The sequence below is a fragment of the Apodemus sylvaticus genome, chromosome X, assembly GCF_947179515.1.
Source record: "Apodemus sylvaticus chromosome X, mApoSyl1.1, whole genome shotgun sequence".
NCBI lineage: Eukaryota > Metazoa > Chordata > Mammalia > Rodentia > Muridae > Apodemus > Apodemus sylvaticus.
The window spans coordinates 63641532-63656410 of NC_067495.1; the positions used below are offsets into that span (position 1 = coordinate 63641532).

General features: G+C 42.2%; 1 protein-coding gene across 1 annotated transcript; it reads left to right on the forward strand.

Moving 5' to 3' along the window:
- The first annotated feature begins 3346 nt into the window (after nucleotides 1-3346).
- On the forward strand, nucleotides 3347-13198 carry LOC127674517 (testis-specific protein TSX-like). Its single transcript, XM_052170263.1, has 7 exons — nucleotides 3347-3452; nucleotides 4497-4532; nucleotides 5182-5218; nucleotides 6657-6738; nucleotides 9850-9950; nucleotides 10881-10939; nucleotides 13173-13198. Exons 1-7 carry the CDS (start codon nucleotides 3359-3361, stop codon nucleotides 13196-13198), a joined length of 435 nt encoding a protein of 144 aa, XP_052026223.1. The 5' UTR covers nucleotides 3347-3358.
- The last annotated feature ends 1681 nt before the right edge of the window (nucleotides 13199-14879 follow it).

The window sequence follows — 14879 nt, forward strand, 5'->3', positions numbered from 1 at the left end:
AAGAGGGCCCAGCCCACAGTGGGCTTGGACTCCCTGGCCAGGTGGTCCTGGGTTCCACCGGAAAGCAGGCTGAGCAAGCTAGTCAGCCACTGAGCGGCCTCCAGGGCTTCGGCTTCAGTTCCTGCCTCCAGATTTTTGCCTAGAGTTTTACTCTGACTTCCCTCACTGAGAGTGACCTGAGAATTGAAAGCGGAAATAAAACCTCTCTTCCCCAAGTCATTGTTAGCCACACTGTTTTATCACAATAGAAACCCTAAGACACTTCTTAAGCTGCTTATCAATAGAAAGCAAACTAGAACCCAGAAGGACTGCAGAAATGTCTGCCTATGGGAAGCAAGCAGTTAACATGTGTATACAGATACAGATATACATGAACTAGATCACAGACATCTTAGTTTTCCATCCTAGTTGGGGGAGACTAGGCACCAGCATATTTTTCAATTTTCCGATGGTGATGTGACAGAATATTCAATAGGCCTTTAGGGTACTACAGAGGTCTGACATTCTCTATCATATACCTCTACCCGCACCTTCTTGATCCACAGCCCACTTTATATGCTCTGTGAGTAGTGCTAGGAAATCTAATAGTCTGTACAGGTCCACGGGAAGGAAAAGCAGGCTCACAAATGAAGTCTCGGCACCTTTAGATGGCATAAAGAGATCTGTTAGAAAACCCAGTGAATGGAAGAGCATTGAGACAATCAATCCCTCAACATTAACTGGGTCCCAGACATTTTCTTCACAGTTCCATCCTAACAGAGAGAACTTAGACACCAGTATTCTCTAGGCCCTCCAACCACAATGAATATTCAGGATGTAACAGACATGTGACTTTTTCTATTCTTACCCTCCTAGAACCCCCATGCCACCCTCACCCCCGACTCCCAGCCACACCCTCCCTCCTGTCTCCCTCCACTGCACCCCAGTCCCAGTTTGTGTTCTTCAAGCACTACTTCAAAATCAAATGGTAAGATAAGTCAAGGTTAGCTTAGGTGGCTTAGCTTCATTCTGTTTGGTTTGGTTCTGTTTGGTTTAGAAAGACAATATCCCCAATAAGGTTATAAGATCTTTATAAAGAAGAAAGGCCCAGTACTTAATCTAGTGGAAGAAGGACTATAGATCCAAATCGCCACGCACCCCCAACAGCAATGACTAAAAAGTCCTGTTTTCTTAGCACTTCCAATCTAGGTAAGAGAGAGGGAGCATCACTGTTTTCTGGGTCCTCTGGTGAATGTGAGCCTTCGGATACTTTAAAGGCCTGACATTCTCTAGTCCTATGCTCCCCACCTGCCCCCTTCACACACGCTTGACCTCCCCCTCCTCACCGCCTTAGCCACACTTGGAGGATGGTGGTCTGGGATGTAGGTTTGGAAGGGTAGTCAAGCTCCCCAGCGAAGGTCCAGTCCCTCTCCTCCCTAATATTAACTAGATCGCAGATATTTGTTTTGTGTCTCCATCCTAGCTGAGGGAGAATCTAGGAGCTAGTATTTTCTAAGTGTTCCAGTGTGGATGGGACTTTATGATAATACAAAGATGTGACTTTCCCTTTCCCTAAACTCCCAACCTCCCCCATACTAACCTCCCCACTCCTCTCCCAGAACCCAGATGACCCTGAGCCTACCTTCTGGGCTCCACAATGACTGCTGGGAAATCTAAATTAGGTCTGCTCAGGTCTCTGGGAAAAAGAGTTGTACTCCACAGTGAGGTCTTGCTATCTTTACAAAATAAGGCATTCCACTACCTGACCCGCTATAAGGAAAAGCACAGGAACAGCTGTCCCCTCACGAAATAGTAACCAGAGGACAGTGCGGTAGTGTACTCCTTTAATGACAATTCTAGGGGAGGCCAGAGGCAGGCTAGTGGATCTCTGTGAGTTGGGGCCAGTATGATGTATATAGTAAATTCAGGTCAGAGTTACATACTGAGACTTTGTGTCAAGAAAACATTCTCCTGAGCACAGGCATGTTTTCTAGTATCATCCCTCAGTGAGCAGCAATGAGCCTTTAGCCTGCTGCAACAAAGGTGTGACAGTGTATTCTAACATCACACTGCCCCCACTCCAGCACACCATCTCACTTTCCTGTCCCCCAGGTATATGCACCACCATGCACCATGCCCTGCTGTTCATTTCCCCCACCTTAAGTACTCCACAAGGACTGCTTGGAAATCTGATGCTCAGTGCAGATCCGCTGCAAAATCTAGTCCAATAGTGCAGTGAGTTCTTGCTGGCTTTGTAAGGTAGGAGGGCTCGATATTTAATGCATTAAAAGGAAGAACTTAGGGCAGCCCACCTCCAAGCCTTAACTAGATCAGACATTTTCTTGCTGCTTCCTATCGAGCTGAAACCTAGCAGTGAGTGTCTTTGTTCTAAGCCCTCTAAAGGGGAAGCACATTCAGGGTAGGTACTACCAAAGGGTGGCATTCTCTAGTTCCTGTCCCACCTCTCTGCCCATCACCATCTTACCCCACATAGTCCCACAGCTCCTGCCACGAGCCCCACCCATTATGGCGCTGGTTCCAGCCTCATGCCCAGTCCCACCATCTGTGCTCCTTGAACACTGCTGGAAACTTAACAGTCTGTGCCTGTTGGTAGATAAGGAAAGTCTAGCTCTGGGAGTTCCAGTATCGGACACAGTGAAAGGAAGGGTGTAAGAATGTCTCCTACACCCAGCCTTCGCTCAGATACTCTTAAGCATTTCCACCCCAGCAGAGAGAGAACCCAGACTCCAGTTTTTTCCACGCCCTTAGAGGATAGGGGTATAAGGTACAATGAACTTCTCTTATACTACACGTCCGCAGAACTCCCGCCTGCTCCTAGCCCGTTTCCTCACCTCCAGACCTTACCTCCCACCTACTGGTTCCCAACTGCTGTACCCTTCCTACGCCACTGCCAGCTGATCCCACCCAGCCTCCTGTTCTATAAAAGTGCGGAAAACTGGAAGGGCAGATTGGGAAGGGCACACTCCACTGTTGGAGGATCTGGGACCTGATCCAGTAAAAGGAAGTACACAGGACCCCCTCGTCCCAGTACTCACTAGATCACAGAGCTTTCCTTAATACTTCTACCCTCGCTGAAGGAAAACGTAGAGGTCAGTGTTTTCTAAGAGCTCCATGGAAGATACTTTTGGGATCCTACAGAGGTGTGTCATTCTCTGGTTCTACCCATTCCCAACACCCCGGACTCTCCAAACTCCGCCCCTGCACCTTGACCCCACCCCATCACAAAAACACCCCATGGGCTGTGATGAAAACTTGAAGCTCTGGCTCAAACCCTCAGTCCTTTATTCACAGCACCCACCTAGACTTGGGTATCAGCTCCACCAACAGGCCTCCCCAACAGGAGCTGAATCCCGGAGCTATGTCTGAAAAGCCAAGCCCTAAGACCTCCGAAGCAGAATGCAGTGCAGCGGACTTACCGGAATTCGAAGACGAAGAACGCTGGCTTTTCAAAGGTAAAAACTTACTTACTTTTTTATAGTTCCCGAAAAGAGGAAAGTGACTCCTGTGGGCATGGGTCCAGGGGCACTATTTCTTTCAAATTCCCCAGGAGCAAAGGGGAAACCATCTCCTGTTTGTCCAGGTTTTTCATTTCTCATGCCACCTGTCCCTTGCTATCTAAGTAATATCATCGTAGGATCCTTAGTTTTCTCCAAAGCTGTCAAACTAAACCAGAGATTCCCTTTAACTGAAGGAAACCAGAATGTTGAAAAACACAAACGTTTACGAATGAACTAAATCAGTATTACTTAGGAAACCGTGCGGGCCTACAGGTGGGGGACTGTTGGAAAGGATTGTCCTTATAGATTAGATTGTTCCAATGTGAGCCAGCAGTTACCGTCCGCTTTCTGCGTTCTCCTCGAATGTGGGTCAAATTGAAGGACCTACTCAAGAACAGCACCAAAACCCTATAAACTAAGACATCTAACATATACTTTGGATTCATTTTTTTCTCCTTAAGAAAGTAAGAGGGAAACTTGGCAATGGTGGTGCATGCTCTTAATCTCAGTACTCAGGAGGCAGAGGCCAATGGATTGCTAAATTCAAGGCCATCCTGGTCTACTTAGTGAGTTCCAGGAGAGCCAGGACTACACGAAGAAACCCTGCATTTAAGAAACAAAACAAGAAACAGAAAGCGAGCTAGATGTGGTAGCCTATGCCTTTAATGCTAGCCCCTTGGAAGGCACAGGTAGGCAGATCTTTCTGAGTCTGAGGCTAGCCTGTTCTACATAGAAGACGCCAGGCCAGCTATATGCCATGAGACCCTACCTCAAAACAAACAAAAAACCCAATAAAGTTGCTTAACCTTCCCTCATAACAGCCCCTAAAATCTGTACATTCTTACTGCTGTACCTCCTAAAACATGGAATAATATCTGTGACGATAGTTTTAAAGTGCTTTGGCTTCTAACATGGTAAATTCAAGTTTTATTTGCATTTGAGTCTATGTATGTTTTAATCCTCAGTTTGCCTTTTTATTCTCTCTTGTTTCTTTCACAGTTCTGGGAATCAAGCATAGGTCTTCCTCTGCTCTGGGCAAGTATTGCACCTTGGAGTCCATCCCACCCCCTCCTTGATATTTTTTGGTTCTGTTGTTGTTGTCGTTTTGGTTTTTATTTATGCTTTGACAGTCTAGGTCTAGTTTTTTTTTTTAAACAAAAATGAATGAGCTGCAGCCGCCCGGGCTCTCTCCCATTAGCACAGAAGCTTCTCTGGCTGGAGTGGGCTAGGCCTGCGGAGAGCTCAGGTACCCTTTTGTTATGCATCCCCATTTTAAGCTCATTTTTCTTCACCCGTCTCAAGAATCTAACATGTTTGAAAAAGTGCTAAATATGCTGAAATGAATTTAGGGATGAAGGGATTTTTTTCCCCAAGTTTACTCACATAAACAAAAATACTACTTTTCTTGGTATGTGTAAATACAACACTTAAAACACTAAAAAGGTAGTAAAAGACAACTTTTAAATTTTTTTCCTTTTATTTTCTTAGTTTAAAGAGTCCAATCTCCAACTGTTCCATACGTTGTAAACCAAAATCTCTGTTGTATTTAGCTTCTACAATATCATTGAGCATGTAGGGGCTCCTGCCCCCCAACAGTTTAAGCCCAAGGGGCTTTCTAACCCAACTTTTCCTTTCTACCGCCCTTTACTTCATATCTGCATTTTCACATTTTCCATGATTACAGATGATGACAGCAATAAGCAGGAGGATGAGCCATTGGGGTAAGTTGTGGAAAATACTTTATTCACATGAACAATCGTCTGCTGGGCGGTGGTGGCACACACCTGTAATCCCAGGACTTGGGAGGCAGAGGCAGGTGGGTTTCTGAGTTCAAGGCCAGCCTGGTCTACAGAGTGGGTTCTAGGACAGCTGGAGCTTCACAGAGAAACCCTGTCTCAAAAAAACAAAAAACACAAAAACAGTGGTCACCTTTGTGTCAGCAGCTGATTTCCACCCAAGTGAACAAGAAATGTACCCTGCATGACCTTGCTGTGGGATTGGATGCACAGCACAGAAATGGGTACTTCCAGGAGACATCCTACAGCACTAGTTGAGAATCTAGCACACATTTTCCCCCAAAAGAAAAGAGCCTTTGGTCTTCTCATGGATTGAAACTGGTAACTTGCTGTGACTTTAAAAAAAAAAAAAATGTGTTACTGCAATAAGGCTAAAAAGTTTTCTTTGGATTTTTATTTCCCACAGTGTTCTGAAGCCCTTGTTATGAACATGGTAGATAGCAGTTTATCTTTTGTACTCAGTTTTCATGGGGGATGTTCCCAAGGCCAGGTCCATTCTAGTTGCTAAGGCTAGTGAATGAGGCACAGTGTCCCTGAGAACTGATAACTGAATTCCCAGAAACTCTAGGAGAAAATGTAGCCTATTTATTTCATGAAAACAGACAGTGGGAGCATAAGCACAGGCACACCTCCTTGTAGAATCTTGGTATAGACTGCTTTGAAAAGCATACATTCTCCACTGTGAATAGTCTAGGGTCAAAATCTCAATATAGTTAAATCATTTAGTGACCACTGACAAATGTTTCTGTTAGGAATATTGGGAATCAAAATTAGGCAAGTGATTGTGACCTGAACCAAAAACAAGAACAAACTGGATAGAATTTCAAAACTGAAGTTTTTAAAGAAAAGTGTTTAGGGAACAAAATAAGTGCAACAATGTTTAGGGCAATTAAACTAGAACAAAGTATAGTCAAAAAACAGATGTACCTGCCGGGCGGTGGTGGCACACGCCTGTAATCCCAACACTTGGGAGGCAGAGGCAGGCGGATTTCTGAGTTCAAGGCCATTCTGGTCTACAGAGTGAGTTCCAGGACAGCCAGGGCTACACAGAGAAACCCTGTCTCGGAAAAAAAAAAAAAAAAAAACAAATCCAAACAACAGCAACAACAAAAACAGATGTATCTCACTATTTCGGTTCTTTAATGTATACAATGAAAGAGCTGCTCTGGGTAACACCCTTCAGCTTTTATATTCTGTTCAAGGCATTTTTCTGAAGTAAATCATAGTTATTCAATCATTTATTTGGTTTTTAGACCTTGATTTTACTTTAAGTAACAGATTTGTATGTGGGTTTCTGAATTACATGAAGTCTGGTGTTGAGACAAAACTCTAGTATATTTATTATTATGACACTTTTCTCTAGCCACGCTGAATTTCTTCGCCTGCAAGATATTCTTCAAGAGGACAAAGTCAGCAGTACTGATGATAACGACCCTTGCGGAGCTGTAAGTGGTCCAAGAAAGACAGAAATACATCATGATGGGACCCTAAAAACACAAATGTCAAGGGTGGATGAGCTCTAAACATGATGCAATAGATATGGTATTAGAATAATGATATCCACTGAAAACTGAACCATACTAAGGATATATTTAACCAATGGTCAATTGTTTTCCTTGGATAAACCCTTCTTGGAACCTTTAAAAGAACATAGATATAATCCCAGCACTCTGGGAGGCGAGGTAGGCAGATTTCTGAGTTCGAGGCCAGCCTGGTCAGAAGAGTGAGTTCCAGGACACCCAGGGCTATACTGAGAAACCCTGTCTCAAAAAAAAAAAAAACAAATCCAAAAAAAAAAAAAAAAAAAAAAGAACATAGATAGATCGATCGATAGATAGATACATACACACATACATACATACATACATACATACATACATACATAGACAGATAGGTTCTTACAGAATATATATGTATATATAGATATACATATAGAGAGATATGTATACTTGTATTAAATTTTATATCTTAAAATTGAGCCCATTCACAACTGACAAGATTCTTTTTTTGGTCTTATTAAATTAGACACACCTCCTTATACTGATATAGAACTTACAAAGAACATCTTTAAGTTGTTTTCTGAACTCCACATGAATACCGAAATATACACAAAGACACAGAGAATAAATCAGTACATGTAATTTTAAAAGATTTTATTTATTTTTTAAGATTTATTTTCATTTGTGATTATGTGTATCCAGGAGTGGATAGTGCCTTCTGGGGCCAGAAGTAAGATCCCCTGGAGTTATGAGTTGCAAGAGTTTATGAGCTAGCTGTCCCATGCGGGTGCTGGAAATTGAGCTCAGGCCTTTGGAATAGCCATGAGAACTGTTAAGTGCTGAGCTAGCTGTCCACCCGTATTGCGTTCATTAGAAAGTCTCACTTTAAAATTTTCAAACAAATTTGGGGGTGGGGAGGGTCATGGGGCGAAGGAGGGGGGACTAGGAGGAGTGAGGGGAGGGGAAATGCAGTTAAAATGTTATTTATGCGAGAAGAATGTTTTAAAATCCAAACAAACTGATAATGTGTTTAAAGAACTAGAACGGTGAAGGGACTATAAATCAAGTCATATAAAGGACTTGTGATGGTGTGACCCACCCTGGAGAGGATTTCAGGCTAATATAATAGTGAGAAGGCTTGGGCTAGAGAGATTGCCCAGTGGTTAAGGATGCCATGAGTCTTCCAGAGGACCAAAGTTTGACTAACTCCAGCTCCAGGAGTAGCCAGTGCCTTTGGTCTCTGTGGGCACCTGCACTCACATGCACATAACTGTACACACATGCATGCACACACACAATTAAAAATAAATCTAAAAGTTTGAAGGTCTGTCCTGTGAAAACAACATTTGTTATAGTAATGGTTCAGAGGAACTGAATTAGAATAAATGCTTTAAAAGTACAGCAAGACAGCTCCCTACTAAGCATAAGTATTCATATATGTGTATATATGCATACATATATGCATTTAGCATGAAAACAGTTATACACATAAGAATTGTTATACATACTTTTTAATTATATACCCCAAGAATTTTCCTTGGTAGTACACAACATGAATAAACGAAAGTGTGACTGCACACATAGCAAGTTTATTCTTGGCTGAATTATTGAAGCACAGTCCTGCCTTACTGTGTGTCGTTCAGCTCCTGGAGCACTGTGTATTTTTGTTATTTTCTAAGGTGTTGGTCTGTGAAAAGATGTTTTATTCCATAAAAAGTTTTTTTAAAAGCCAGATTGGTACCTTGAATCTGTGATCCCAGCATTTCTATGATGGTGAGAGGCAGAGACAGAATGATCTGGAAGCTTGTAGGCCAGCTAGCCTGGGAACTACCTGTCCCAAAGAAGGTAGAAGCTGAGAGCCAACTCTTGAAAGTTGCCTTCAACCTCCACATGACTCTCTCTCTCTCTCTCTCTCTCTCTCTCTCTCTCTCTCTCTCTCTCTCTCTCTCTCTCTCCCCCCCTCATACCCACACACACACACACACACACACACACACACATATATATATATATATATATACCACACTCTAAAATTTGAACAAGACACAGCATTAACACATCCTTGTGTGCTAAGACACACTACATAGAATTTTAGCACTATGTCTTGGGGTGGAGGTTGCCAGCTGAAGGGATGTAAATGTGAAAATTGTAACATTACATGAACAAGGCAAAGGATGTGTGGTTAAAGTTTGAGAACTGAAACAAGGTGACAAATTGCTCATCTCTCTGTGCATTTCTGAAATGATCAAAATGCAATTAAACTTAAACTATTGATTTAAGTATAAGTAGGTGAATTTGTGAACGTAGAATATACGAAAATTGAGGAATCACTTCCAAAGTAAAGATTCTTTCCAAGTAGCTGCTATTTACCTACCCTACCTAAAGCTGGGACACTAATCCTGGGGAGCTAAGGTGAATGAGACCTGGACAGATATAATCCTCCCCAACCCCCCCCACCACCACTTCTTTCCTTATTTATTTCTGAGATGAGGACTCACTATGCAACTCACTGTAGACTAGGCTGGCCTCAAACTCACAGAGATCCAGTTGCTGCCTCTGCCTCCTGAGGGCTGGTGGGATTAAAAACTGGGCCTTAAGCCCTCAGTCCTGCCTGTACCTCACCAGTGCTGGGACTGCAGATGTGCTTCACCACATCCAGATTTCCTTTTGGGGTTTTGAAAGAAAGAAAATAAATATGCACAGTAATAAAAGCAGATTGATGATTTTAGTCAGCGACCAAAGCCACTAAAACATTCTGGAACCAACTCAAACTTCTTCAGGATGTCTGGGACTTTTATTAATATGAGCAATCTATCATTACAAGGACAGTGTATCCAAGGCCCATTTTCTCAAAACTTATCAAGGTATCTACACTAATGATCTTGATGTGGGAGAGAAGCAGTAGTTATAAGGTACAGCTGTTTACTAAGCTTTGTCCCAACTTTATTCTCATTAGACTATCAACTCTAGGGTTAACATTAAGACACAAGACCTCCTTTGACAGACAAAAATTATCTACTTCAAATTTGACTTTCCTCTGTCTTTATCACTCCATAGGGATGTACTGAAGATGATGAGAGTAGTCACAGTGACAGTGACATTGACGATAATGTGAGAGTCATCATTGGCAACATTAAAGCAAACCCCTCCAAGTATATGTATGTATTCTTAAGTGTCCTTGGGTGGTGGGACATCCAGGGAGGAGAAATACAATAGGAGTTGGCTCTCCATTAACTGTGCTTAGTCTTATCCTTGGTATCAGTTGAAAAGAAATGTAGGAAGATGATGAAGTCTGTAGTGATGTAGTAATGTAGTGATCTGGTCTTTAGCTTCACACACCAGTTGCAACATGCTGCTGCTCCTTTATGAGCTACATTGTTTTTGTCTACTCTGTTTTATGTGTACCTTTTCTCACAGATGTTTTTGGTATGAGGTTAGTTAGGATTTTGCTTTTGTGGGCATGGCTCTCATTTTTGTAGAAAGTCAGAGAGTTCAAAGAATAAAAGAGACCCTAAGTTTATTTCCATTAATGCAGCTTCTCTTGAGTACAAGCATGTCCTAGAGAAGAACTTTGTGCTCTGTCCTTTCAGTACTGTCATTTATCATGTACTAGTGGAGGTTCACATTTGATGTCTGTCTTTTTCCTTTAAAATGGAAAAATAGTCAGGTGAGATAGTGCACACCTTTCATTCTAGCACTTGGGAGGCAGAAGCAGGAGTTCTAGGTCAACCTGCTCTGCTTAGTAGCTTCTATTTGCCTCTGCCTCCCAGAGTGCTAGTGGGATAGAGGCTGGCTTTGAGCTCCCCATCAGTCCTGCCTCTACCTCACCAGCATTGGGACTGTGGATGTACATCACCACATTCAGATATCTTTTTGAGAGCTATGTAGAGCCTGATCTACACAGGCTTCTAGGCTGATTAGGACTATATAGTAAGAGCCTGTTTCAAAGAAGGTAGGGGTAGATAGCCTGTCTTAGTTCAAATATAAATGGGTCATATTTTCATGTGTGTGAATGCATAAATGACTTTCATGTCTCTTTAAGTTGTTGGATTTATCCCATTGACAATTGATTACACTATATATTCTAGGGAGGCGCTCAGTGATCTGAACTCACAAGCTGACCAAGACCTGGGAATAGCAGAATCAGGTATCTTTCTTGCCCTTTGGATTGTTATTGAAGTCACACATTGCAGCCTTGCAGCCTGGCATACATACAGGGAATTTAAAGGCAGTGTAACTCTTTAGGGTGCACACCTTTAAGCCTAGCACTCCAGCACTCAGAGAAGCAACTGACAAGTCTCTTTGAGTTCAAGGCCAGCATGGTCTAGACAGCAGGTTCTAGGCAAGTTAGGGCTAAATAGTGAGACCCTACCAAATAAATAACTAATAATAATAATAAAGACAGTCAAGGATACTCAGGGTGTAGCTCACTAGGTATAGTATTTGCCTTGCATGAAGGAAGCCCTTGGTTAGAGTCCTTAGTACTACAAAAGCACAAAAGCAGAGCATGATGTAATCCCAGTATCCAGAAGACAGAAGGCACCCTGTTCCATTCCAAAGATGGTCTAGGCAGTCAAAGAACATCAAGGTAAGGAAGAGACACAAATGGTCATTGTTCCCATGGATTGCACTGTACTTTTGCCACAAGGGAGGACTCCAGCTCAAGGACTGTCCCTGGTGATATAGCTCCTTTCCCACTTAGCACTTCTCCTCTCTCCTTTGTTAATACACCAAGTTCAAGGCTCTGCAATCTGGCCAAGGAGGAGCCCAGCCAGCTGCTCAGCCAAGATCCCAGGGGAATAGATGAGGTTTTCGCCTGTAGGAACCAGATTGGGAGTAGTAGTTATCAAGAAAAAGAAAATGAGATCTGGAAGGAACTGGCAGGACCTGAAGCAGTACAAATTTATAGGGTCCTGATGTTCAGACCACACTGAGCTGCACTGCTACCCCTGGAGTCAGAATCCCTGAAAGTCCAATCACAAAGGTAATGCATAGTGAAGGAGTAGAAGCTAGGAAAGAGCTGAGCAGCCAGTTCCCCAGCCAGTCTGCTTCTGGGCTCTTAGGCTCTGATTTTCCAGAACACTTGAGCTCTGAGAATACAGAATCGACCCACTGACCAACACACACCTTTGGGAAAAAACAGTGTCTCATGTAAAGAACTAAAACCATGTGACTGGAGAGATGGCTCAGTAGTTAAGAGCTCATAGTGCTCTTACAGAGGAGGACCCAAGTTTGGTCCCCAGCACCTGTCTCATGCTGCTCCCAATCACCTGTAATTTCGGCTCCAGGAGACCCAACTCCTCACTGCTGTAGGCACTAGCACTTGTAGAAAATTTTAATCCCAATTGAGGGGGTTTTAACCCTACCTTTGAGCCTTTAGTTTGTGGATAAAAGACACACAACCTTTATCATTTACAATAAACCTTAAACAGCACAAGAGCTGGGCAGATATAGAGTCATGTGTACCCACATGACTTATTATTTTAACATATAAGTTTTAAAATATTAATAATAAAACACCATGAACATTTTCCTGGGAAGAAGTGAGGCAAATAGTTATTGGCTATGCTTGGCATTAGGTAGAACTGATGTTTAGTTATCAAAGCAAAGGCATTTCTTTACCATAAGTTTCTCTTAAAAAGTAAAGTCACATTTCACACAAAGGAAAAGGATTTTTTAGTTGCTGTAGTGCCTTCAGTCTTTCACAGCATCAGAACTATAGCTGGGCTGGAGAGATGGTTCAGCAGTTGAGAGCACTGACTGCTCTTCCAGAGGTCCTGAGTTCAAATCCCAGCAACCACATAGTGGCTCACAACCATCTGTAATGGGATCTGATGCCCTCTTCTGGTGTGTCTGAAGACAGCTACAGTTACTCACATACATACAATAAACAATTCTGTAAAAAAAAAAAAAAAAAAAAAAGAACTAGACGATATCTCATGTATTGGGGTGTGCTCTTATGTGCATGCACACTCAGGTTTGACAGCATGCAACTTAACTAGCCCCATATTGCATTTTAACTTAGGCATTGAATACAGCTGAAATACTAATGTTTGGCCTGTAAACAATCAGCTGGATGGTGGCAGCACACCTTTTATCCTAGTGCTCAGGAGGCAGAGGCAGGCAGAACTCTGAGTTCAAGGCCAGCCTGCTCTACAAAGCAGGTTCCAAGACAGCCAGGGCTGTTACACAGAAAAACCTTGTCTCGAAAAACAAAACAAACCACCACCACCACCACCACCACCACCACCACCCCAAAAAAAAACAGAGAGAGAGAATCGGCAAGACTTGGTACTCCCTGGAAGGCCCCTTTTCTAAAGATGTGCACCAGGGAGGCATTACTGAACAATAGAGAATAATTGAAAACCTTTCTTTCACAGACGATGCCGCAAACCCAACTGATTAAACAAGCAAGGATCAGAAACGTGTCACTATCCCCTATCCTTATGCTTTCATGCATAAATGAAGTCCTAGTGGGAAAAAAACCATCTCTACATACCAGCCTGAAAGCAAATATGTGCCAAACTGCTAAAATGAATGGAAAATTCTTAATTTGAGCCTGGCTGTTTTGAAAATTGGAAATCCTTGTTCAAAGTGAAAATCACCCCCAAAACAATCTAAAGTCATCTACTTGCCAACTAGGGGAGTTTGTTGCTTGCCAAAAGTTGAATAAAATCTTCTGCCTGGAAATCTTTGTGTTTCTGTGTGACTGTTTCTCATTACCCCTTCCTTGTCATGCTAATTATGCTAATTATGCTAATTACTTCCTTTTTCCTTTCCTTTCCTTTCCTTTCCTTTCCTTTCCTTTCCTTTCCTTTCCTTTCCTTTCCTTTCCTTTCCTTTCCTTTCCCTTTCCTTTCCTTTTCCCTTTCCTTTCCCTTGGGTTGGGTTTGGTTTGGTTTGATATGGTTTGGTTGGTTAGTTGGTCTTTAGAGACAAGGTTTCTCTGTGTAGCTGTCCTGGAACTCACTCTACAGACCAGAGATTCTGTCTACCTCCATCTCCAGAGTGCTGGAATTAAAGGCATGCACCGCCACAACCGGTTTTTTCCTTTTCTTAAAATGCTGGCTCATGCCTTTAATCCCAGCACCCCAGAGGCAAAAGAGGCCTGTGAATCTTTAAGTTAAAAGCCTGTGGGTCCTTAAGTTAAAAGCCAGCCTGCTCATAGTGAGTTCCAGTCCAGGGCTACATGAGAACCTGTCTCAAAATAAACTTTAATTACTTTAGTTGAGTAGATTAATTTCTTATACTTTCTGTTGCTTTTGTTAAGTATGCTGAGAACACAAACACAAATACTATAACAATGTGAAAAACCAAACTTGAAGATTGAGTCATTAGCTTCAGTATGTAATTTTTTATTTGTAAGTTTTTTTATAATAAAGTTTTAATTTTTCTTTCTTTTTTCTTTCTTTCTTTCTTTTATTTTATTTTATTTTATTTATTTATTTATTTATTTATTTATTTATTTATTTTTGGTTTTTTAGATTTGGGTTTTTTTTCGAGACAGGGTTTCTCTGGCTGTTCTGGAGCTCACTCTGTAGACCAGGCTGGCTGCAAACTCAGAAATCCGCTTGCCTCTGCCTCCCAGAGTGCTGAGATTACAGACGTGCACCACCACCACCCAGCTAAAGTTTTAATTTTTAAAAAGATACTTTAAGAAGTTAGAAAAAAATTAAGAACACATTGCAATCACTCTTTTGCTTTACCAATGAGAAGTATTTTCCCAGATCATGTCACCAATTATTAAGTGGAAATTATTGTGCTTGCTGTTTTGAAACAAATACTCAAACACCTGGACTTTAAAAATGAGTAAGTCTGGTTAGGGGAATTGCTGGAGTGAACTACCCCAGTCAGTGACTGGACCAGTGAGAGGATCTTCAATATTTGTAAATTCCAATTTTTTATTTTTATTCCATGTGCATTGATGCATTTTTGCCTGTGTGCACATCTATGTGATGGTATAGGACCCCTGAGAGCTAGAGTTACAGACAGCTGTGATGCCATGTGGTTGCTAGGATTTGAACCTGGGTCCTCTGCACCTGTGGAAGAGCAGCCAGTGCTCTTAACCTCTAAGCTATCTCTCTGGC